Source organism: Hibiscus syriacus, unplaced genomic scaffold, assembly GCF_006381635.1.
Source record: "Hibiscus syriacus cultivar Baekdansim isolate YM2019G1 unplaced genomic scaffold, ASM638163v2 tig00116996_pilon, whole genome shotgun sequence".
In the NCBI taxonomy this organism is placed as follows: Eukaryota; Viridiplantae; Streptophyta; class Magnoliopsida; order Malvales; family Malvaceae; genus Hibiscus; species Hibiscus syriacus.
This window is the reverse complement of record NW_024063512.1, coordinates 519,800-543,512: the sequence shown is the minus strand read 5'-3', so window position 1 is coordinate 543,512 and position 23,713 is coordinate 519,800. Positions and strand designations below refer to the sequence as shown.

The 23,713-nt window shown below is 34.7% G+C and overlaps 4 protein-coding genes and 1 pseudogene across 5 annotated transcripts; 3 read left to right on the top strand and 2 right to left on the bottom strand.

The window, feature by feature from the left end:
• The first annotated feature begins 1,074 nt into the window (after positions 1-1,074).
• Positions 1,075-2,288, top strand: LOC120193498 (protein bicaudal C homolog 1-like). The gene is given in 2 exon segments (XM_039195981.1): positions 1,075-1,580; positions 1,583-2,288. Coding segments are annotated over 2 exon segments (936 nt in total). The 5' UTR covers positions 1,075-1,097; the 3' UTR covers positions 2,036-2,288.
• Positions 2,289-3,659: 1,371 nt separating this feature from the next.
• LOC120193496 (long chain base biosynthesis protein 2a-like) lies at positions 3,660-7,440 on the bottom strand. Its single transcript, XM_039195980.1, has 12 exons — positions 7,008-7,440; positions 6,846-6,911; positions 6,471-6,559; positions 6,090-6,235; positions 5,875-5,999; positions 5,669-5,762; positions 5,421-5,584; positions 5,065-5,226; positions 4,772-4,898; positions 4,490-4,656; positions 4,217-4,324; positions 3,660-4,072 (listed from the first exon to the last, which is right to left on the bottom strand). The coding sequence occupies exons 1-12, from the start codon at positions 7,131-7,133 to the stop codon at positions 3,959-3,961; spliced, it is 1,488 nt and encodes a 495-aa protein (XP_039051911.1). The 5' UTR covers positions 7,134-7,440; the 3' UTR covers positions 3,660-3,958.
• Positions 7,441-11,642: 4,202 nt separating this feature from the next.
• On the top strand, positions 11,643-14,290 carry LOC120193499 (ubiquitin-conjugating enzyme E2 27-like). Its single transcript, XM_039195982.1, has 5 exons — positions 11,643-11,982; positions 12,135-12,183; positions 13,176-13,335; positions 13,552-13,641; positions 13,859-14,290. Exons 1-5 carry the CDS (start codon positions 11,805-11,807, stop codon positions 13,964-13,966), a joined length of 585 nt encoding a protein of 194 aa, XP_039051913.1. The 5' UTR covers positions 11,643-11,804; the 3' UTR covers positions 13,967-14,290.
• Positions 14,291-15,337: 1,047 nt separating this feature from the next.
• Positions 15,338-17,094, top strand: LOC120193500 (mitochondrial import inner membrane translocase subunit TIM8-like). Of its 2 annotated transcripts, XR_005522862.1 has the most exons (3): positions 15,338-15,501; positions 16,759-17,031; positions 17,072-17,094. XR_005522862.1 is itself a non-coding variant. In XM_039195983.1 (2 exons), the coding sequence occupies exons 1-2, from the start codon at positions 15,454-15,456 to the stop codon at positions 16,945-16,947; spliced, it is 237 nt and encodes a 78-aa protein (XP_039051914.1). In that variant the 5' UTR covers positions 15,338-15,453; the 3' UTR covers positions 16,948-17,064. The 2 variants fall into 2 exon arrangements, 1 of the variants encoding a protein (XP_039051914.1); XM_039195983.1 differs by lacking the exon at positions 17,072-17,094 and having other exon boundaries at positions 16,759-17,064.
• A 36-nt stretch (positions 17,095-17,130) lies between these two features.
• On the bottom strand, positions 17,131-20,212 carry LOC120193497 (annotated as a pseudogene).
• Positions 20,213-23,713: the final 3,501 nt, after the last annotated feature.

Genomic DNA, 23,713 nt, shown 5'->3' with positions numbered 1-23,713 from the left:
AGATAAGGCAAAAAAGAAAAGAGAAAATAGTGAGAATTAGTTTTTTTTTATATAAATTGTGGAACAACATCCCTGAATTATTTTAAGGGTGAACTATACTGGCAGTCACTGAACTTCTAGGGTACTTTTACTTTGGTCATTAAACTTTTAAAACTTATATTATAGTCACTATATTGTTATATGTTTTCATTACAATATCATTTGTTTAGAAATGTTAATATCGCACGTTAAAGTCCCCCCCTAAAAACCTATTTTTTTTTTTAAATAAACAGTCATTGTAGAGGCTTATTTTTCGATAAAAAGGGCAATCGTTGGTCGATCCCAACGGTAGAAAGGCTTCATTTGGTAAAAAATTAACATAATTTGGTTTCAAGTTGATATGATGGTTAACCTTGACAAATTAAAAAGTTTTAGTTTTTATTAAACTATTGGCTCCTTTCGTCATCGCTTCTATTGATGTTTGATAGTTTCTCTAATCGAAAATAACATTAGTCTATTGTTTTTTTCTTTATTCTTCCAGTTCAAATTTGTCAAAAAAAAATCTTACAATCTCAAATTTCAATCAAAATTGAAAGTTAGAACTTTGCAATGATTGTGGATATGAAAAATTATAGTTTTTAACGTGTCAAGTCAAACAACAATTATAGTAATGAAATCGAATTAAAAATTTAATGATTATAATACAAATTTTAAAATTTTAGTGATTAAATTAAAAATGCCTTAAATGAATTAAAAGTGACTACCAATGTTGTCTACTCTTATTTTAAAAGTATATAATTTTATACTAATTTTTAATAATTCAAGTGATAGATTTATTTTCTTTTTAAAAAAATATAATTGATTAAAAACTTATTATCTTTTTTAAAAAATATAATTAATAAAAAATTTATTAATAATCGAGTGGCTATGTAAATAGTTTATCTTAAAATTTAATGTTTGAATTTCGCCTTTGGATCCTTTTGAGTAGGAAAGCAGACACGTGTTACTAACGCAGCATTTCACTTTCACAGTCTCCCTTCCTTCACTTCATTTATTTCTCTCTCTCTCTCTCTTCCCATAACGAATTCAGAAAAGAGAGTTCAAAGGTAGGAATAAATATGGTGGATATACAACCATCAGACGCCCCTTTAAACGGCGTCGGAGAACCCCTCGCGGGGGCTTCACGTGAGACCGTTGCATCCAAACGCCAGCGACGTCCCAGCGTTCGCTTAGGCGATATCGGCGGCGACCAACCTCACGATTCTCATTTCCGACGAACCTCCTCCTCTTCATCCGGCGCCGCCGCTTCCAAGCAGTGGAAGCACCAATCTCATCTTCCGGTAAGCCCCTCAGCAGCCGCTGCGAGTGCTAAATCGTCCAAGACTCGCGCCCTAACCAATCTCAGCACTGACGTCAACAACGAGACCCTCGATAACGAAAGAGAAGCTAACAACAATAACGGCAATTTAGACGGCGTTGCGATTGGTAGCTGGAGAGTCAAAGATTCCAAGAAACGGGGGCACATTACGAAGCGGGTTCGATCCAATTGGGTCCCCAAATTCGACGATTCCAGCGGGAGAAATCTCCATATCAACAGCACTAATGCGGAAACAGAGGAAAATACAGTGGCAATGAAGATAACGATGATTTCGAATTGGAGAACTCGGAAAGTCCCACGAAGAGTCACAGTCCAGTACATTCTTTGGATAATCTGCGTGCCAGTGGCAATGAAAGGGAAGTTCTTTATCATGGGAGTAATCGAAGGAGGCCAATTCGGACTCGGGTTTCAGATGGGGTCGAGTTATCTGGGCCATCTGATACCGAAATGAGACGGTGCGAGAAAGATGGGGTTAGGATATGGTTGTATAGCTTAGGGTTAGGAAGGTATGCCCCGGTTTTCAAGATTCATGAAGTGGATGACGAGATTTTGCCATTGTTGACATTAGAGGATTTGAAGGATATGGGAATAAATGCAGTTGGTTCTCGAAGGAAAATGTTTTGCGCCATCCAAAAGCTCAGTAGAGGCTTTTCGCGATGTTTTTTGCTATGGTTGTAAGGTTTCTGAAAGCAGAATTTTGTCAGCCATGACAATGTAAGAAGCTTTTTGTATGTTTACCTTCCTTTTTAGAGTGAAATGTTGGAGAATCAGTAGGAATTTTTGTTAGTGTTGCAACTTTTTTGCAGTGCTAACTGCTGTTTGTTGAGAACTTTAATGGGAAACAATGAGATAATATCAGCTTTTCTTTTGGTTAAAGGAAAGTGATTGACACAAGTAAGGCAATTTAAATCACATTCTTATGGTTTTCTCATTCTTTTTGCAATTAGATGTGTTTTATGTGCTAATAATCGTGGGTTATTTGTACCGAAGATCAATATCAAGGAATTCCCGAGTACAATATTTTTTAGAAATTGTTAGAAGATTTTGTATTTTTGTATCTTTAATTATATTGTTGTAGGTTATATGGTGATTATCTTGTTGGGAGTATATTTTTTCACATCTCAAGTGCTTGAACTTAGTTACCCTTAAGTCCCCTCTCGTTCTGCAAATAGTGTTTTAGGATTACTAATGATGTTTGAATCTTTAGTTAGCAAGTCGATAACTGCTTCAGGCATAATTCTAATAGTTCGGGCATTCTTATCGGGTTAGTTTTTGTCGTACATTGTCATGTGTTGATTATGCATAAGATTGCAACTTTATATGGCCTAAAGTTCCATAAGATATCATAACTTTCTATAGCCTAGAATTCTTGCTTTGAATACCTGATTCTATTTTTAAACTCTATTAACAATTTCTCTCTCGTCTTTTCCCGGCAAAAGTTGGTAATAAATATGCTTGTGAAACAGTGATAGTGTGACAAAAGATACTACTTGAATTGGTGTTGGCGTATTTTTTGCATTCCGTTTCATTAATTAGGAAGTTAATTTATGATTTTGATGAGTACGTTCTGATCTATTAAGATCTTGGTTCTGCAAAAAAGGAAAGAAAAACAAACAGAATAGAATTCGGTGCAGAAACAAAACGGAAGGTATTACAGAATTGTGGATAGGTAGTACTGAAGAGAAGCACAGCCTAGAAGTTTAACCTATGTGGTCTTTAGAATCAGAATAAGTCGGGTATTATACCATGCTTTGGGCGACGGCTGTGTTAAAACTGCTCCCTGCTAAGTGGCTAAGCTCGGCCTGGCAACGCAATTACGGTGAAAGGGGTAGATTTGAGTATGGACTAAACAGAGAAGAGCCAAGTATCATCCCAAGGCCTTGAGAAAAAGAAAATCTTGCAGTTATTGACAATAGGGAAGGATGATAAGTATATCATTTTTCTTGCAGATGATTATTAAGTTTGTTTGATGGATCACTCTTTTAATTCTAAACTTAACTGTTTACTACATTTCAGCCGATATTCTTGATTTACACTACACTATTGATACATGCTCAATCGATGTGCCCATTAAAGCTAGTCGTGGGCATAAAATACTTCGTTAGGGAATTAACTTTTTAAATGTTTTTACTTACGATTTCCCCGGTACATTTAGTTTCTGGGGGGAAAGGGCAATGAATACAGTTTGGTCTTGCTATTTGGATCCAATTCAATTGAACTCCTACATAGAGGATTGTGTAGTAACATCACCTTGATAAACCTGCTCGGGTTTTTAGCATCATCTTGGTCGCTGGGCCAAAACAAACAAAAACCAAAAATGATGATATAATTGAATTAAATTGGTACCCTATACATCAATTAATTGACTAAAATCCAAAGAAGATGCCCAAAACACACTGCAAGGAGCACTGCTACAAACGCGTAGGAAAACCTTAGAATACCCAAGCTATTGGTTCTACAAACAAACCCCCCCTGATTTTCAGAGAGATCACAACAATCAAACATGGAAACCGATGAAGAATTCGCTTGTTTGATGTCAATTCTACAGTACCAGCTCAAAATCAAAGCAGGAAATCAACTTCGCCGAGTCTTGGAAACCTATCACTCCAACTTAATCGTCTCTTTCCCCGGCTGCTGTTCCTGGTGCTGCAGCTGCTTCTTAGGCTCTGCAGGGAAGTATTTGATGCCCACCAAATCACCAACCTGACTGATAACCTGGCCATAAGATATTATAATTAACAATTTTAGATAACACTTCAAACCGTCACATTCTGCCTACTATCTGAGAACTCCAACAAACAACAAATTTTAATCTGTGCATTAAACTGCCAGGCAGAAGGAATCACATCCGGTAGTTACCTCCAACGCTTTAAGAAGGTCCTCCTTGGTATGCGAGGCAGAAATGCAAATTCGTGCCCTGGCCAAAAGTAGTGGGGTGGCAGGGAAAGCAACCGTAACAACAGCAACCTGTGACAGAAGGATTACATTTTCAATAACTGGTCTGTACGCAAATTTGAGTGATACAAGCACTGGGAATATGGAAGCAATGAATGGAAGAACTAAGACGTCAAAATAAGAATGGCAGATATTTCGATGTGAATTCATGGACAACTGGATTTGGCTTGAGCTCACATTTTGCTTGAGGCACTCTCGAGAAAATGCGGGGATTTTTGCTGGATTGTAAAGCATTATGGGCATTACAGGTGAATCATTGTCTCCAAGGACTTCAAAACCCATCTTTTGTAGTTCTGACCTGAAAAAGTTGCTATTCTCGCGTATCCTTGCAAGTTTTTGAGCTCCTGATATTATACAAAAAAGCCAACTCAAGTCATGAAAAGACGAAATGATGATCCAAATGTTAATATCCCAGTAGAAGACTGGTGATCTTAGAAAGAGATAATATGATGTGCGTACCTCTGCTAGAACCATCCTCTCCGAGAATAACCTTTATTGAAGATATAATTTGCTGTGCAGCTGGAGGTGATATTGATGTTGCATATAGATGAGCAGGACATGTGTACTTAAGATATTGTATAAGTTCCTGAAATTGACATAGGAACAAGTAGTTATGAGATTTATATAACCGATTCCCGAGACCATCAGAACCAATCTCGACTATAGATGGAACATAACAAAAATGACAACTTGACTGTCCAAAGTGACTTTAAAAGATCCAGAAAAGTTAACAATTAGCAAAAGCAACAAACCTTTGATCCAGCAATATAACCACCACTAGACCCAAAAGATTTAGTAAAAGTTCCCATCATGATATCCACATCAGCAGTATCCACTCCTAAGAGTTCACATACTCCTCTTCCTGTTTTTCCCACTGCCCCAATGCTGTGAGCCTCATCCAAGTAAACATATGCCTGAAGCAAATGGGAGATAAACACACAATACTTAGGACAAGAACCAAAAATGATGGCAAAAAATGCATTCTAAATGTAGTCAGAAAAGTCTATATAACTGTAGGAACCAATTTCAAACACGATGAAAAGGGCATGTTCAAGGACAATCCTAATGTATTATCATGAGAACATGATCAATATATCAACTGCATTACCTTGTACTTCTTGCATATGGAAACAATCTCAGGGAGCTTACAAAGTTCACCTTCCATACTATAAATACCCTCCACAACAACAATTATCTTCTTCCATGGCCTGTGTGTCCTGGGCTGCCCCTCAGCAATTTGTTCTCTCAGAACCTTCTCCAAATGAGAAGGAGCTGAATGGAAAGAGTGATTTGCTTATATCGGCATAATGATAGGTCAATAAATTTAATAAGTTTTGAATACCACATAAAACTTACTATTATGTTGAAAAACTCGGATGGTAGCGCCTGAGCCTCGAGCACCATTGACAATAGAGTTGTGGTTTAATGAATCACTAATAATTAACCCTCCCTGTTGATATATGCAAAGAAGAAGAATGACGATAATCAGAGATCAATGACCAAAAGAAAGTTCATATATGAACTTTTCACATAAACACTCAAAGCTAACATTGTGTTTATACCTTTCCAATTATGACAGGAAGAATAGCAGAGTTTGTCACATAACCCATGCCAAAGACCACAGCAGCAGGCTTTCCAACAAAGTTTGCAACACACTCCTCCAGTTCTTTATGCAGTGTCGTAGTTCCTGGTAGGAGAAGGGAAGTGAAAGATTTCAAATAACCAGTGTGACCAGGCAGACTACAGTGCAAAATAATATATATATATATATATATACCTCCATCAACACGAGTACTACATGTGCTTGCTGAAAATACATTTAATGAATCAATAACACGTGGTGTGCAATATTCATCAGCCGCTGCAAAGCCAAGATAATTGTATGATCCCAAGTTAAGGCACCTACTTATCTTTTCAGTTCGCCTGTAAGAGATCAAGAAAAGCAGTCAACATAAGCTAGATACATATATATTTAGGAATCAAGTTTTCTATCTCAATCATTCACCTAAGAAGAACAAATTTTAGTTGACAAATATTCTTTGTATATTGTCCAAATGTGGTAATAAAACAAAGTCAAAATTTAGAACAAATGGTTGTAGAATAAATGAAAGTGAGCTTTAAGTAGGATTGAAGAGTGAAAACACATCAGAATTCTTACTTCAATGTTTTATTATAGTCATTGGAGTAACGCTCAACTACATCAAACCAAGCATCCGGAGCACTCGCTATCGGTCTTCCGAAACAATCCTAAAGAGGTGAAAATGTCAGACACGTTAGCAGCATATAATCATGCAACCGAAAGTCATCAAAAGTGCAAAAAGACTGTTGAAGATTAAATTTGAGCTTAGTAAGTCTTTAACGATTAAATACGAGCAAGAACTAAGTGCTTCAAAGCAAAATATAATAATAAACTGAGATCAGCAACCAAATTTAGATTAAACATTGATTTTCTCTAGCGATTTCAGGACGAAAAATCTCAAGGAAATTTGAATATAAATAAATAAATCAAGAAACTATTGAAGAAAGTAAATACCTGAATACGAAGATACAAGCGTCGAATATAGAAATCTTCAAGTCCTAAACAGATCGGCGCATAACCCTATAGAATAAAAAAACGATCAACTCGTCACGCAACTTAATATATATCCACGCATTTTATTAAGAAAACGAAAATTTTAAGAAGAATGAAAATAACCTGAAGATTGCTAGCCTGCCACCAGTCAAAGATTTTCCTGAAGAAATCACGAAATTGGCCAAACGCGAAGAGAAGGCCATAGCTGAAATATGTTGTTAGAGCGGTCAAATACGGAATGGTGATCATTTTTTTGGTTCGATTTCTCTATCTCTTCCCTCTTTTATATCTCTTCGGCTAAATTGGGGGGGGGGATTGAAAACTACTTCTACGATTTAGATCTGGAATTTGAGAAAAATCTAAAGATTTTTCATTAATTTATGCATTCAAATGAAAGAGAGAAAAAGAGATCAAAGACATTCAAAGAAAATTTCTCTGAAGAGAGGGGGAAAGAGAGCCAGAGAATTGGATTGACCAATCTATTCTACGATTATAACTTTCAATTTTATAATGTAAAATAAAATTCGTTTGTCTGCACAAGACGAGGTCAAAAGGAAATAGGGTTGCCAGCCGGGTTCAGCAAACGATTTTTATTGAACCTGTCTTGGAAAATAGTTTTAGATAATGAGATGAGTATTTTTATCAAAATTCAAAAATATTTTTTATTATTATATTGATAAGAGTTTGATAAAATTTAATAATTAAATTTTATATCATTAATTGTTTATACAATTGAATTTTTAATTTCTCTAATTATAGTATAAAATTTTGTTTTAATTTCAATTATATCATTAAATCGTTAAAATCTAAACGACATGATGACATAGACAAAACTATAGCGTGTTGGCACGAACCTCAGTAACCTCGGTGGTAAAAGAATTGTTGTAATTCCTTGAGGTTCGGGTTTGAGTACCAAATATGCTAGGGGTATGCGCGTTAAATGTCAAATAGTTGAGAGTTATATTTGAATACATAATACTTTCTACTTACCCTAGATCATCGCTCGTTATTACTCATATTTTCCGACAAGATTGGTACCAAAAGATTCACAATTAACTAATCTTTCTTTCTCTATGATTGATTTTACACGAAACTCATTCAAAATCAACGAAATTAAACAAAAAATATATATGATTTTTAGAGATTTGGGGGTTATCTTAGATTTGAGTAATTAGAGGTGGTTATTCGAAAATCCAAACAATGAGAAGTATTATTTTGAGAAGATAAACAATATACCTCAAAACTAACCTCATTGGAAGGTCATTGAAAGAAATTGAAGTATTAGCACATTAAACTTTTAAATGAATTTCGTTGATTTTGAGCGAGTTTCGTGGAAAATCAATCTTATGATAAGAAATATGAGTGAGATGCGAATATTTTGATACCGATCTTGTTACAAAATACAACGAGTGACGGTCAATGATTAACTCTGGCGACGATCGAAAAAGTGCAATGTCAAAATGAAAATGTTTAAAAGTTTAGTGGGAAAATCGATACTCTTTAAAGTTTAATGCATAAAACAACGTCGTTTTAGGTATCAATAGTCGTTGTCAAAACGATGGAGTTTAATCCATGTCATCACCGTGATATAAAGATATACTCATATCATTGTGCCATTAAAATTTAACGGTTGGTCGTATAATTGAAGTTAAAACTAAAGTTTAGTGTTATAATTAGAGAAATTAAAAATTTAGTAACATAAACAATACACAACTTAAAGTTCAATAATATATGACGTAATTTATACTTATTTTTATAAGATATATATCAAAATCATGTATAAAGCTAACAACATTTAATAATGTGTATACATTATATTTTAATCTTGTGCATACAATTATTAAAAATAATATGATTATGGTTACAATAAACGATTTAGTTTAAGCTGGTTCGAGTTTTGGAGGGTGTAGGCTTCAGCATGGGTAACGGGTTAATTTTGGTTTACACTCATGTCTTAAGTTAGTTTGGATTCGGGCTTGGGTAAAAGCCATTATTAATATTTTATTAATAATTTTTGTTTTAATCATACGTTTTTATAATATATTTTATATAGTAATTTTATGCATTAACTATATATTTTCTATCATATGGTATATAAGAATGATTAATATGTTCTTTTAAAAAGTTAAATTATTACAAGAATTTAAATGATGATAAATTACTTATTTGGTCACTTACATATTTATGCTTTTTTGTTTTGGTCATCAACTATTTTTTTTTCCTAAAATCATGCTTAATGTTACATTCTGTTTTTGTTTTGATCACCCAACGTTAATTTTGACTTTTGACTAAATGAAAATGGTGGTGTGACATGATATAACAATAGTTTTAGTTTTAAAACTTGCACATTCCATCAAATTTGCCATAATTTGAAATGATTCAGTAAATCCCAATATTTAAGATTCATATCAATTTGGTCTCTATTTTAATTTTAAATGATTTAATGGTTCAATAATTGTAATCCTCTAGCAAGATGATGACACATGTCATAAGTTGAGTGAATTCAATTTGAACGAAGAAGTTTGTTTTTTAAAATTAGGGACTAAATCTGATTAGATAGCAAGTTTGAGGGCAAATTTTATGAAATCTGAAAATTTTAAGGATCCATATTGGAATTTTTGCCTTCTCCTAAAACCATGTACCCTATCCCAAAATCATAATCACTAGTCACTCATGCCCTTCTTCCGAAAACACATTGTCGATCATTAATCCTTATCGATCGTTCAACACCATAAATGTAGTCTTTCATGAATACTTTTGTCAATTGAGGATTATGTAACCCTCATGAATCTCAAACATCTTTCAAAACCCTATCTCCTATCTTAAAACCCTAATTCATCATCATGGTATTGATCTTGTCACGAACGAAGACAAGCGATGAATAACCAACAACGACAATCGAAAGAGTTCATGGTTTTTTTTAAAAGGTAGATAATAGTCATATCATTACGTCATTAATGATTTAATGATCCAATTAAAAAATAATCAATTTGAAAATTTCAATGGTAAAAATGAACTTTTTATAGCTCAATGACCAAAATGAGAAAATACCTAAAATCCAGTGACTAATAGTGTAATTTACCCTTAATATTATTTCTTAATTATTAAGATTGTATATAGAGACAACAGAAGGCCCACGCCAATGAGAGTTACAACTCGACCCTTAAGTGGCTCACACTCATGTTCTAACATATGCAAGCGCAAATGACTTGGTTGATTGATATAGATTTTTTTATTTATTTAAATGTGATCTTACAAACTCTTTTTTTATATATATATAAAGTAGATAAAAGATTGGAGGATCATTTTATAACTTTTAATAATCGAAAAATTCAACAAAGTAATTCTTTATAGTCGGGAGATTATTTTGTGATTTTTGATAGTTGAGAGATTCAACAAAATAATATCATATAGTCGGGAGACCATTTATGTATTTTATTTTTTTAATTTACATGAAAATAAAAACTAAAATATTGTGATTATGATACCAAGTTTTAATTTTCGTTTTAAAAATAGAGGAAAAACAAACGGTTGATGGTGGGCGGCTTGGTGGGTGGATACACAATACATTGAACACAACCGCAACTTGCCCAACTTAGTTGTCTTAAAATGGCAATATTTAACATATTTCATTCTCTTGGGGTCTCAGCAAGGCAGATTGCAATCAGTGTGGGACTGCCTTCTCCCTATAAGCCAAAACCTGAAAGATACTGTGAATCAAACACAAACCTATTAAATGTCATCATTTAGAAGTAATGAATCATTAAATCAAATTTCGGATTTAAATCTTAATTAATTGATTAATATTTCTTAAAGACATGAAATCATGAATCAATTATACTTTGAATTAATTCAGATTGTGTCCTTGAAACTTTATTTTTTATGGATTTAGTTTCTATATTTTTTTTGAAATAACTTAAAATCTATTAGTAATAAACATAAAAGTAAATAAAGTAATAATCAACGATCAATTGATCTAGTGAGATGAGATACTAATTTTTTTATAAAATAAATTTAAGAGTTTGCATCTTGACATTGTGAATGAAACAAAAGAAGTTGAAAATGTTCATCCTCAAATAAACTTTTGCAATATCCGGTCGAAATTAACTAAAGCATTCGATGACAAATTATTCTATATAAAATTAATATGAAAATAATTTATATAATATTAAAAATTTTAATATGATACATATACCAAATAAACAGTTCAAATAAGAACATTATTAATCAATTCAGTTTACTTATTTTTCTGGGTAAAGTACACAAATGATCCACATGCTATAAGATGTCAAATTATTGAGTCTCCCAATTATTAAAAGTTACAAAATAGTCCTCTAACTATAGGGAGTTGTTTTGTTGAGTCCATCGACTATTAAAAGTTACAAAATGCTTACTCAACTATTCATTATGTTTCAAACTCGTCATTTTCTGTTAAAAAATTAATGACAATCTAAGTTGGAAGTTAACCTCTAACCGAGATATGATAAAATCTGATCTCATAATCTTAAACGAATATGATATCTTAGTCAGCATATTAACATGTAGCTCAGAAGACTATTCTTTAATGGAAAAGGAAAAGTTTGGAACATAATGAATAGTTAAGTGATCATTTTATAACTTTTAATAGTCGAGAGATTTAACAAAAAAATTCTCTATAATTTAGGGACTATTTTAATAGTTAACTCCTCAATAAAACAGTATCATATAGTTGTACCATTTATGTACTTTACCTTTTTTTTTTTATTGGCGATGAAAGAAAACAGCTAGCTAGCTATCTTACCTTTTTTGAAGGGGAAAAAAACCAACCGACGAAGAAAGGGAGCGAGAGCAAAAGACTAAAAACGTAAAAAATAGTAAAGGGAGAACGGCTTACTTGTTGAGGGCGTAGGGTTTTGGTCGAAGGAGGAGAATCGGGAGAGGATGATAGACTTTGCTCGTGTTCAGAAGGAGCTACAAGATTCTGGCAGAGAGAAAGACTCTTCGGGCATTAGGGTCTTCCCGAAATCAGACAATCTTGCTCGCTTGACTGGCATCATCCCTGGCCCCCTTGGCACTCCCTATGAAGGGGGCTCATTTGAAATCGATATCACATTGCCTGGTATTTCACTCTCTCGAGTTTGTTCTGTTTCTTGTTTTAAACTTGATTCCCCCCCTGTTGAGTTTAGAATTTAGAATTTCGGCTAAGGGTTAAGGGTTTCGCAATGGATCATCGATATTGATAATTTCCAGTGGTTGATTTCTGTTTTGCAGATGGTTATCCCTTTGAGCCTCCCAAAATGAAATTTGTGACCAAAGTTTGGTATGAAAATAACAAGCATCATCTTGTTTTAACTGCACATTTATAATGAAGTTTGTGACCAAAGTTCGGTAGAAAAAAAGGAACAAGTATCATCTTATTTTATCTGCACATTTATTCTTCATTTGTTAACTGTGTCGGATAGTTGAATTGGTTTTATTGTAAGCGTAGTACAATGTGGATTGATGGAGCAGTAAAGGTTGTATTTAGTAATGGTCTAAGGTGTCCTAAAAAATATGGTCCTTGAAGAGTAAAGAAGTTGGTCAATTGCTCTTAATGGACGTTGTACTAATCATAGTTTGTAGGGCTTTTTGTTATTTTTTGTGTGATCTGTTCCTTATACTACTTGATTGGACGAGACCCTTGCACATTTTTATTAGCTTTTTGCTCCTATGGAAAACTTGGATTAATAAGCTTGACTTGGGAATCTAATCCCGACTCTGCATGACCTTTTGTTTTACTCTTTCTCTTACTCATTGCATAGCTGAAACTGAACAAACCCTTTCTGAAATCATGGTCTTGTGTTGTATAGTTAACTAATAACTAGGTTTGCACTTTTCATTAAAGTGATTTCTTTTCTCTTCCTTTCCCTTTCTCTAGAGAAAAACTCTAAATAACATGTTAAACAATGTCCTTTCTTATACTGCCTGATAGATATTCGGCACCATGTGCGTTCTTGTCGTTAGAGGATGTTTGAAAGGAGAAAAGAAAAATTGAAATGTATACTGTTACCAATGCATGTTATTGCAACGAGTTCAAGTTAGTACAAATCAAGTTAGTACAAATGACTTTGTTTCCCTCTTTAATATGTTCTTGCATGTGAATTTCTGAACCAAATCTTTTTTGCATGAGACACCATAAAGAAGATGCATTTGAATTTAGGAGTCAGCTGTTGGTCAGTTATAGTCTATTGTGTTTGATGCATAGAGATGAAGTGATTAATGATCGATGAAATTAACTCTTGAAACTTCCTTCTTTTCTATTACCCAACAAAGGCACCCAAACATTAGCAGTCAAAGTGGGGCGATATGCCTGGATATACTGAAGGACCAGTGGAGCCCTGCTCTCACTCTTAAGACAGCCCTTCTTTCTATTCAAGCTTTGCTCTCAGCTCCTGAACCTGGTGATCCTCAAGATGCTGTCGTTGCACAACAGGTCTGGTTTGCTCAATGTCCGATCTTTGCTGTGCTTCGTGTTAAATTGTTTCGTTGTTTCTCTTTTATTGACCTTACTTGAATGTGCAAATTTTGTAGATCATTTATAACCTATGTATGTCGACGGTCCTGCTTCCATGCCTATTTTGCTAATAATTTCCATTAGTCTTTATCACTCTAGCTAGCCATTTAACTTTCCCCTCTTTTTCTAATGCAGTATCTTAGAGAGTATCAGACATTTGTTGGTACAGCTCGTTACTGGACAGAAAGTTTCGCCAAGGCCTCTTCTTTAGGGGTTGAGGAAAAGGTTTGTATTTTTTTATTTGTTTAGGTATTCGTAGAATCAAGTAAATATTCTTGCTACCTATACTCTGAGTAAATTCTTGAGAGGTGACATCTTTTTTAACAATAGACATCTTTCTTGTATTAGATGCTTTGAATATATATTTTGGTAATGGACCAATATCAACAAATCTTATGTTTAATGACCTAAATTTGCTAAGACTGAAATTGGATGGGTACAGGTGCAACGACTCGTGGAAATGGGTTTTCCTGATGGTTTGGTGAGAAGTACTCTAGAAAAAGTTGGCGGAGATGAAAACCTGGCCCTTGAAAAGCTTTTGTCCAGCTGATCTGTGCTGGAGCTGCCAATTGTTCCACATCCTTTTAGATATTCTTCACCTACCTGGTGAATTTGAACACCACAATGACACACAGAATTATATCTGAATATAAGCTCTTTTTATTTACTCAGATCTGATTCCATAGATTTCTCTTTTTTGTCGACTATGCTTATTAACTTTTGTTTAACAAACGTTGTTACTTGCACTTTGTTAAAAGGCAGCTTCGAGTTGCCAGTACTGGTTTTCTTGAAGATTATGTGTATGCTAAGTCCTAACCTTGTAATGAATAAAAATCCGAATTGTATGGAGAAGAATGATGCTTGATTTAATTTCTGTTTTGTGTTTTTGGAGTTACCAGACAACTGTGGGTCGTGTCTGCATGTAGAGATCGAACCATCTAGATCCAAGAGGATCTAGCGGGTATCTCTGGATCCGAATTTAAGATCTCAAGGCATTCAACATTTCGAAGATTTTACCTTCATTGCTTTTGTCATATTCTTTAATCTATTTGTTACTTTGAGTTTATCAAATTGCAAACAGTTTCCATCAGGTGTTAGAGGTAGCCTACTATCTTACCTCTCTCTTACCCCATACATATGGAAAAAAGGGATAACCATTTTCCATCGGGTAACCAGGGAAAGAAAAGAATAAAAAGAGCATTGGTTTCTCTTAATTTACACCGTACTCTGCATTGCTGCTGATTTTTGAGTGATCAAACTTTGGTTAATCTAAAACTTGGTGATCCGGGACAGCGAAGACTAGTTACCCTTTCTTTCTTTAACCTTTCAGTTTTTCAACCGTCTATTTATGGTATTTTTCTTCCATTGTTAGCTTTTTCTTGGCGGATGCCTCTTTATCTATAAACTTGCGAGCTTCAACAATGTCGCCATCACCATTATTATTATCATCATCATTGTTATCAGAAATCACAAGCTCGATTGACTCGGGTGCTTTTTTTGCAGACCCTACACTGTCATCATCAGCCTCTCAAGATTATACTGCTACTTGTCCGATCATTGTTGGAGCCATCCTCTAGCCATGTTTGAGCAGCAGCAGTTGTTCAGAAAGACTTGACGGGCTCCTTCATCTTTTCGGTCTTTATAGTTTTCAATGATCAAGGATTTTTTTGGGGTATAATTGTTTATATCATATTTATTAGTAGATTAATTCAAATTAGGTAGTGCAAAAAATATTATGAAAACGAATTTTCAGATTTATTTTTTTCATTTATTATATTAAAATTCGAATGCATTTAATATAATTTAAATTTCAGGGTTAATTTGAGAACCAATTTAAGGTCCAACAATGAAAATATTTTAACCCAAAACATAAGGTTAGTAATGGGCTTAAACTGGTCATGTGGTTAGTCCAAGCCATCTATCCACGGCATTTCCTTAGGGTTTTTGCGAATATTTGTCGAGGTCGTAAGAGGGTTTTAGGCTGATTTTCTTCTTGGCTGCCGTTGCAAAACCAGTGCTTAATTCGGTCTTCTACAAATGGATTCATCAGCTCTCAATTCTCCCGATTTGCAACGATTCCTCAATGTATGCTCTCTTTATCTTTTGTTTCATTGCCGACATAACCTGTTAATTGCATTGATTCTGTTAATTTTATCATCCAAAGTTCAAATCCGCTTTAATTTGATGACTTGATGGGTTTTGAACTTTCGGGTTTTGATTTTATTTCTTCGTAAAGATTTTTGTTTCAACTGAAACAAAATCATGGAGGTAAAGTCAGGCTAATGGGTTCATGGCATCCCCTTGAGCTAATTATATGACAAACTATTCTCTCTGTATATCCACTGAACATTGATTTGCGCTTTTTAAGTGGTTTTGCTATTGAGTGTCTTAAGATTACTCTCTAGGTAAGTGAGTATGCTATTTAGAATAATACTATTACATTAAATGTAAAAGTTGGCAACTTTGTTGATTATTTCAATACTGCAGACAAAGATGTTAGTTTGTATAGAAACTTTGAAGAGTGCTCTCAAGACAATGGTTCAGTGTAACATTAACACTTCCGTTATGAGAATTAGTAGTCTGGAGATTTTTGTTTGTTCCTTTTGTAAATTAGTTTCATTTCATCACTAAATTACCGTTTGCTTGTAAACACAGTGGCAGATTGTACTGTTGTTGTTTACTCTAGAGTTTTTAATGAAGCCCTAAGCATACTGCTTAAAGTTTGTGTTTGTGATTATTGTAATTTTCTTAAAGAGTGCTCTTAGGACTTTCCACTGCAAAATCCATTTAGTGTTTTTGTGTGGTGTGTGAATGATATGATTGGCATATTGTATAGGTAAACATTATTTGCATATCCACCCATGCACATCTTATGCCTCATACAAGGTTCGGAAGGGACGAGTGTGTCTTTTGTTGATTTGTCTCCAGGTAGCTTGTAGGATTGCATGAGTTGGTATAAATGGGGTCTTTATACAAGTCTTTGGCACACCAATTATTTGAAAATGCAAAATAGAGAAAAGGTAGGTCTAGGAGTGTGTATTCCTTTCCGAAAATTATGCTGAAATTGAAGGTGAAAAGACTTAAATTTAAATGGTGTGTTCTTTTGTCATATTTTAGAGTTGGTCTAATTTAAACTCGTGACACTAATTCAATAAGGGGTTTTATAATTAGTGTAGATTGCTTATTTTTGTTTAGTGTGATGGCTTAATGATTGTTGATATAGTTTGAGGACCTTTGCATTAGTTGTTATTGTAATAGTTGAATGCAGCCTTTCCAGTATGTCGAGAAACTTAGAATCTTGCCTTCTTTGGCTCTTTGATTTATTTTGTTGCGGCTATACAGCAAGAAAAGGAGAAGGCCATGGTCAATGAGATGGTGGCAAAGCTTACAAGTGTGTGCTGGGACAAGTGTATCACAAGCACTCCTGGGAACAAATTCAGCTCGAGCGAATCGGCTTGCCTTTCTAATTGTGCTCAACGGTTCATGGACATGACCATGATCATTATGAAACGCGTTCAGTCCATGCAGTAAACCTCGACCAGGCTATGCATGCAGTCATGGTTACAAATTAGCTTTTCCTGCAAAATTTGCTGTATTTTTTTAAACCGATACTCTGTATTTGAAATTCCTATACAAGGACATCTTTTGGGTTGAGTATTCTACAAATCATTTATCTGAACTATTTTGTGGCCCCAAGATACTCTGTATGTTTCATTTCTTTTGCAGAGGAATAAATCAGCCCCAAGATATTGTATTAACAACGCAATACAGCTTAGCATGTAAAAAATTAAAGCATTAGTTTCCAATAATCCAAATCCAAGACATTTTTCCATTTGTTTCTTTTCTCTTTCCATTTCTGTCTTTCTGTGTACTTCACAGTTGATCATTTAGTTTCGTATTGTTGATTCCGGTTAGTAGACTCGGTATTGCTCAAACCATTCATCTTTGATTCTCCAATTCTGGACAAAGGAAGAATCTCAGGTGATATTTCCCATCTTTCACTCTTTCTTCCCCAATTCAAACGACACTCTGTGTTCTCCGAGGGAAGGATCTGGCTCAAATCGGGAGAAACATCTGGCAATCCGCTGTCCTTGTCCATATAGTCAACACTGTTTTCCTTCGTAATCCCTGATATCTCCCAATGCCTCTTCCCAAACTGGCTTTCTGCCCATTGCAATTTGACCAAAGGTGTTCCCCTTGTTTGGACTTGTAAAATCGCCACTCACTGTTCTCGGTTAAATTGCAGTTTCCTTCGGAACCTTTGCCCTGAGATTTATCTTCAACGGAGGAATACAGGTGCAGAATACCTCCATGAAGTTCTTGATGATCCCTTTGTTGTATGTATTCTCATGACAATCATACCGGTATCTAAAGTTCTCGTACGTAGACTGCCAAAAGTACAAAAATGAACTCGGTCGGTTCAAGCCTAAGAAAATGCAAAGCACTTAAAATAGAACAAGAACAAAAGATTCAAGCACAATAAACATATCGCAACATATTGCATTTTCAGTATTCCCATCATTTACCTGGTTTGTACTGATTAGATACAAATGGAAGACGGTTAAACCACCAACAAACCAGACAGATATGATATTAGCACCATGGAGGCAGGAGTTCTGGTCATCGCTCTCCAGATTGTTGTTTCCTCGCCGTCCATGATTCTCCGGATATAAACCCAGCAAAATCCGTGAACGTATAAACAAAGAATAGTTGGAGAGAAGATAAACATGAAGAAGAATCGGTAATTCCGCTGCACCAAACAGGGAAGAAAAGGATATCAGAGACATCATCATCATCATAATTTTCCTATACGAATGAATCAATGCAAGTAATAGCTACACTGACAATTATTAGGTTGCAAGGAATTTTTATTCGTGCCGGGAAAAGCTAGTCGAGACATCTAAATGACTGGAAAATTAAGGAGCTTCAAACATATACAAAAGAACTAAAGAAATGGCCGGAATAAGCCTTTCAAGTGTTACCACTAGTTTGGATGAAGAAAACAGAGAAGATCACGTAAAACAATTTGTATTACCAGTCCAATACACTGATCAACCCAAGGGCAGTGGTGGTCAAATCTGTTGACGCAGTTATTGCATATCGAACAGTGAGAACATCGGGGAGGTCGATACAGCATGCAAGTATTCGCAGTATTTGATCTTCACACTTATACCATTGACAACCACATCTTCTGTACGTGGTATCTGTAACGGTGGAGTTTGTCCAGGCTGAACTTCAGTCATTCCTTCATAACCTCTAGGCTCAGGAGGCTGCGAGTTTCGTGGAATTATACCAGGATCTCTTCCTGAGGTTAGTAGAAGAAGAATTATATCCTGCAGAAACATAAGTCATCCGTATCTCGTTAGATTTGCAATGATTTTTGAATAAGAAACCGATGATCACAAACATGTTCGAATGTCATGTGATTTAAGAATACAAAATGAACTTATTTTGGTATAAAATCGAGTCTTGAATAACTTGAGGAAACATTCTAAATGCATACAATAAGCAGTAGAGAATCCAAATGATTTGTGATATCTGTCATATGATGGTATAACTTGTACTCGAAGGCAAGCAAGCATCAACATTCAATAACGATATCTGCAGAGTTAGAGTTGATTGTAAAATCACCATAAATATACCGTTTTCGAGAGTTCGATACACAGAAAATCGGTGACAAGAAACACTACACATGAAAATCGAGTGCTGAATCAAAAACTTGAGGAAACACTCCAAATTCAGAGAATCAATAGCAAATCGAAACGGTTCATGAAATCAGTCATACAATGGTAGAAATTGTATAAAAGGGCATGCGATCATCAACATTTAATAACCATCATGGATCATAAAATCAACAACATAAATAACACCGTTTTCAAGATCTCGATAAACAGAACATCAGAGACGGAAAGCAGAAGAAACGACGGTGTTTTTAAGGAAACGAACTAACGGATAAAGTGAGAGCCACAACAACAGCCATTATTGATATTCCGAGGTGATGAGGGAAGTTATCCAGTAATTTTCTTGCTGCAAACACACAGAAGACGGCAACCGGACCAACGATTAAGAAGATGATGAAGAAAAGGGATATAGCATCAGGTCCAAAAATAAATCTTCCTCCCAAAACAAATACCTGCAGAGAAAAAAAAAGGGAAAGTATTTGCATAAAAGATAGCTAAAATATAAACCAATGCATTATGTTTAAACTTTGAAGCCCCATTTTCCCATAACTAAGTGACTTGAATGATCTTCCATATGCTTAAAGTTGGTCAGATTGTTCATAAAAAAAAGTTGGGTCAAATTGCAACATCTCAATTAATTCACAAAAATTCATATCAGGCTTAATCATTTTCCTTTCACTACCAATTCAAATCAACCTTATGAACTACAAAGGAACTAATAACAAGAAATTCATTAACCAGACACCATTTTTTTTTGTTAAAAGAAGAAAAAACTTTCCCATCAATCAAATAACAATAGAAACCGATAACCAGACACTGCTGATCCCATCAAATTAACCCTAAATTGAAGATCGTTGATCAACAAACCATCAAAAGAGATACAAGAGGAAGCTTTTCTTTTGATCTTTTTTTTGCTTACATTGCTGCCTTTCCAAGCTTTGTAAGTTCTGATGAAACCATCACCGTGGTTAGCTTCGTCGGCCAAATCTGATGGAGGATGCTGCAGACCATTCATCATCCAAAAATGTAATCTTTCTTTCCCTTGTCTCAATTAAGTACAGGGAATTGAAGAATAACAGTAGAAAAGAGAAAGGAAGAAAAAGCTTCTATTTTCGAAAAAAGAAGAAGCAAATAAATTAAAAAGGCGGCTTTATTTTTATTTTTATTTTGGGTTTTCTTTTTCTTTCAATTTTTTCTTTCTCTTTTTTCTCTCTCTTGTATAGAAGGCCACAGGTTGCGTTGACTTCTCTCTACTGATTAGCTGTCTATAAAAGTATCTTATTCGAATAGTTTGATTCGAATATTTAGATATTTGATTTAATTTTTTTTTCTAAATATTAGAGATTAAACATCAAATTAAAAGGTTGGATAATCAAATCTAATTCTAATTAAAAAAATAATTTTAAATTATCGAATATCCAAAAATAGAATGGCCTTTAGCTATGTCTTAGTATCTTTCACGGGAAGCTATAATCTCTTTCGGTTTTTATAGTTTCGTTGTGTAACAGTTTAATTTAAGATTTCAACCTAAAATATTATTATATTCAATCTGAAAAATTATAAAATTTGTAATATTTTTGATTATAACAAAAATTTTACATTATGAGAACTTTATGACTTATAACCAAAGATGTTATAATTATAAAAAAGATTATATTTTTTGTTACAATCTATTCAACTTAAAAAAATTACATTTTTAATAACGGTAATTTTTAATCATACATAAATGAATTATATTTTAAAATTTTATTTTCCTCCTCCACCATAATTTTATCCGTATATATATATTCTCTCGAAATGCTCGTTGTACTTCACGAACAGTTGAATAAGGGCTAAAGTAGGGGAATTGAAAGCTGGTGGAATAATATAATGTATTCTTTTCCACTTAAAATTTTACTTTGACTAAAATGTGAATCGTCTAAGGTGACCAAGGTCCACTGTCGAGCTGGTCAACTGTTTCAAAATCGCTCAAATATTCATACTTTTATCCCCTCTCTCTCTCTATATAAATATTAATTAATACCGATCATATCCAAAGTTAAAATAAAATGGAATTAACCCTTAAGAACAAAAACTAGGTCAGGCTAAGAATAATAAAAAAATAGCTGATTCTATTCCCATATGTAATGGGTAAGGGAGAGGTAGGAGAATAGGTTTTCCCCCAACGTTAGGTTGAGAGTAATTTTCGTGGAACATCTCCAATTATAAATTACCTACCATGAGACTCGATCCCACGACCACAAAGTTAAGAGTCTTACACTCTACCAACTGAGCTGGACGGGTAAGAATGTAAGATGTAAAAATAATAAACTGTACGTTATTTTTGGGGGCCATATATTCGTGCATGTTGTTATTTGTTAGAACGAAACAAAATTAATATAAATTGAATTTATCATAATGATGTATCATTTATATTTTGACCAATAAAAATTGTTATTGGTTATTACAGTGTTGACTCGGAATCTCTGATCGGAAATCGGTCGAAAAATGCTTCGGTTTTTCGGGTAACTATTGAGAGACTATGGAATTAATGTCGTTCTCCTTGAAAAGGAACAAAATGGCGGCATTATTATGAACAGGCGAGACTCTCAACGCATGTAGAAGAACAGGTGCTTTGCTCTGATGAGGTTGTTGGCACGATTAGAGGTGGGACAGGCGAGGACTTCAATGCAGGAGGGTCCTAGTCCTGCTGAGCTGGCTGAGTTTGACAAAAATCAGATTTCAGGGTAATGTCCGTAACCACCAACAAGGTAGGGCCAATGAAGAAATTTTATTAATGGGTTTTTCTAATATTGATTTATCATTGATGGGTCGGAAAGTGAGAATCCATTCCATTCTTTTGCCAGAAGGAAATCGACCGTGTGAAGAAGGAGCCACTGAAGCATCAATCGGTATAGAAATCCAAGGGAAAAAGTTGGTTCAGTGGTAACTTTGGATGTAAACGAAAGTTCTTTGTCCGACTCTAATATCACCAATCGGAAAAGGGCCATTCTTAGAGAAGCTAGGAGAACTTGGGAATTTGATAAGAAATTGGGCTTTCAAGTGGAAGGCGATGAACGGGAATCATTGGAAGATTTTACAAGATTAGAAGGCTTGTAAGAGCAATGGTGTTTGGGGATTATGTAGGATCAGTAGGTAGAGTTGTTTTGATGGTTAAATTCGAAATTATTAGAAAATGAAGGTGGTGTCGCCCTGTATAAACTTCACCGCCTTGAACTATCTTTTGCATCCCAGCTCGAGTGAGAGAAAGAGAGAGATCAAATACAGGGCATTTTCCCTTACATCCCCAGCTTTATATATATATTTTTTAAATTTTTTACACTGATCATAAGAGATGGGTGTGTTTTCAGCTGATAATCCATGGGTTTTTATTTCTGGTCTCTTAGGTATGTGTACACACCTCCTCCAACTTCACAATGTTTTCAAGAAATCAGTTTTCAATCTTGGTATTTAATAAGAAACGAGTGATATAAACACTAAAGAGAGTTGATTATTTTGTCAATGTTTGCAGGTAACATTGCATCCTTCGTGGTGTTCCTAGCTCCATTAATGTAAGTGTTTTACAAGGTTTTATCTGGTTTCTTCTATAGTACTAACACAAAGGAACTCATGCACTACGTAATATTGTTGATTTCCAGACCGACTTTAAGAGCTCATACTGCATTTGCTGTGCATAAGGTATCTAAAAGGCACGATAGATTTATGGGATGTGGATTGTTCCACAGACTGAGACATTGGTGCTTCGTTCATTTATAGATGCAGACTGAGGCAATGATCCTGATGTTTGGATATTGTGTTTATCTCGATAATCATTTACTTTCCTGGTGCTCCAAGAAACAAATGATTGTTTTTAGGTCCACATCTGAAACCGAGCATAGAAGTCTTGTTGATGCCATGTCTGAAGTTTTATGGGTCAAGGTTGTTCTTGCAGATATGATAGTTCAGTCATGTAAGACACCCAAAGTCTGGTGTGATAATATCAGTAATGTGGCAAAGTCTGGTGTAATAATATCATTAATGTGGCAATGTCTAAAATGTATGTCTCGTTAAAAATCTTCCTAGTTCTAAACGGAGGAAAGAGTATATACCGACAAAGCATTACAACACGATATCAACGATTGCTATCTACGATCACTGCATCCACAACCAAAACAGGCCCTCCACAAAAACAAATAAAAACACAAATCTACAGACTTCTAAATCAGCATTGACACAACCAACATTACTCTCATATGCCGACAAAAGAAAACCGTAACTCATCCTTAGAATACAATCACCAGTTTTAACACTTCCTCACATATAAGTTTGGCTTCATCGGCTGCTGTTGGAAGGACAATGGCATCTGCATTTCAAAATCCGAAACAGCTTGCTGATGTAAATTAAAATTGATCTGTTTGTACTCCACAAGGGCAACCTCAATATCCATCAGCTCCTTGCAAGGCAAGGAGGTGATAACCTCCCTTTTCGAATGTCAAAAATCAATCTGAGTGTAGAACTTCTCTTGCTCGGTTCTGTCAATTTCGTTGCAGAGATTCATTACCACCACGCTTTGAATAATTTCTGTCTACAAAGATCCGCTTTTACGAACTTTTATTTCTTCAACAAATAGATTGTAC

Excerpts from the sequence above, each read along its gene's own strand:
- LOC120193496 (XM_039195980.1), bottom strand. The coding sequence starts at position 7,133 with ATGATCACCATTCCGTATTTGACCGCTCTAACAACATATTTCAGCTAT. Across the intron at positions 6,560-6,845 it reads GCTTGTATCTTCGTATTCAG|GATTGTTTCGGAAGACCGAT; the intron begins GTATTTACTTTC and ends TCACCTCTTTAG. Across the intron at positions 6,000-6,089 it reads TAGTACTCGTGTTGATGGAG|GAACTACGACACTGCATAAA; the intron begins GTATATATATAT and ends TTCTCCTACCAG.
- LOC120193499 (XM_039195982.1), top strand. The coding sequence starts at position 11,805 with ATGATAGACTTTGCTCGTGTTCAGAAGGAGCTACAAGATTCTGGCAGA. Across the intron at positions 12,184-13,175 it reads AAATTTGTGACCAAAGTTTG|GCACCCAAACATTAGCAGTC; the intron begins GTATGAAAATAA and ends TACCCAACAAAG. Across the intron at positions 13,642-13,858 it reads CTTTAGGGGTTGAGGAAAAG|GTGCAACGACTCGTGGAAAT; the intron begins GTTTGTATTTTT and ends GGATGGGTACAG.
- LOC120193500 (XM_039195983.1), top strand. The coding sequence starts at position 15,454 with ATGGATTCATCAGCTCTCAATTCTCCCGATTTGCAACGATTCCTCAAT. Across the intron at positions 15,502-16,758 it reads ATTTGCAACGATTCCTCAAT|CAAGAAAAGGAGAAGGCCAT; the intron begins GTATGCTCTCTT and ends GCGGCTATACAG.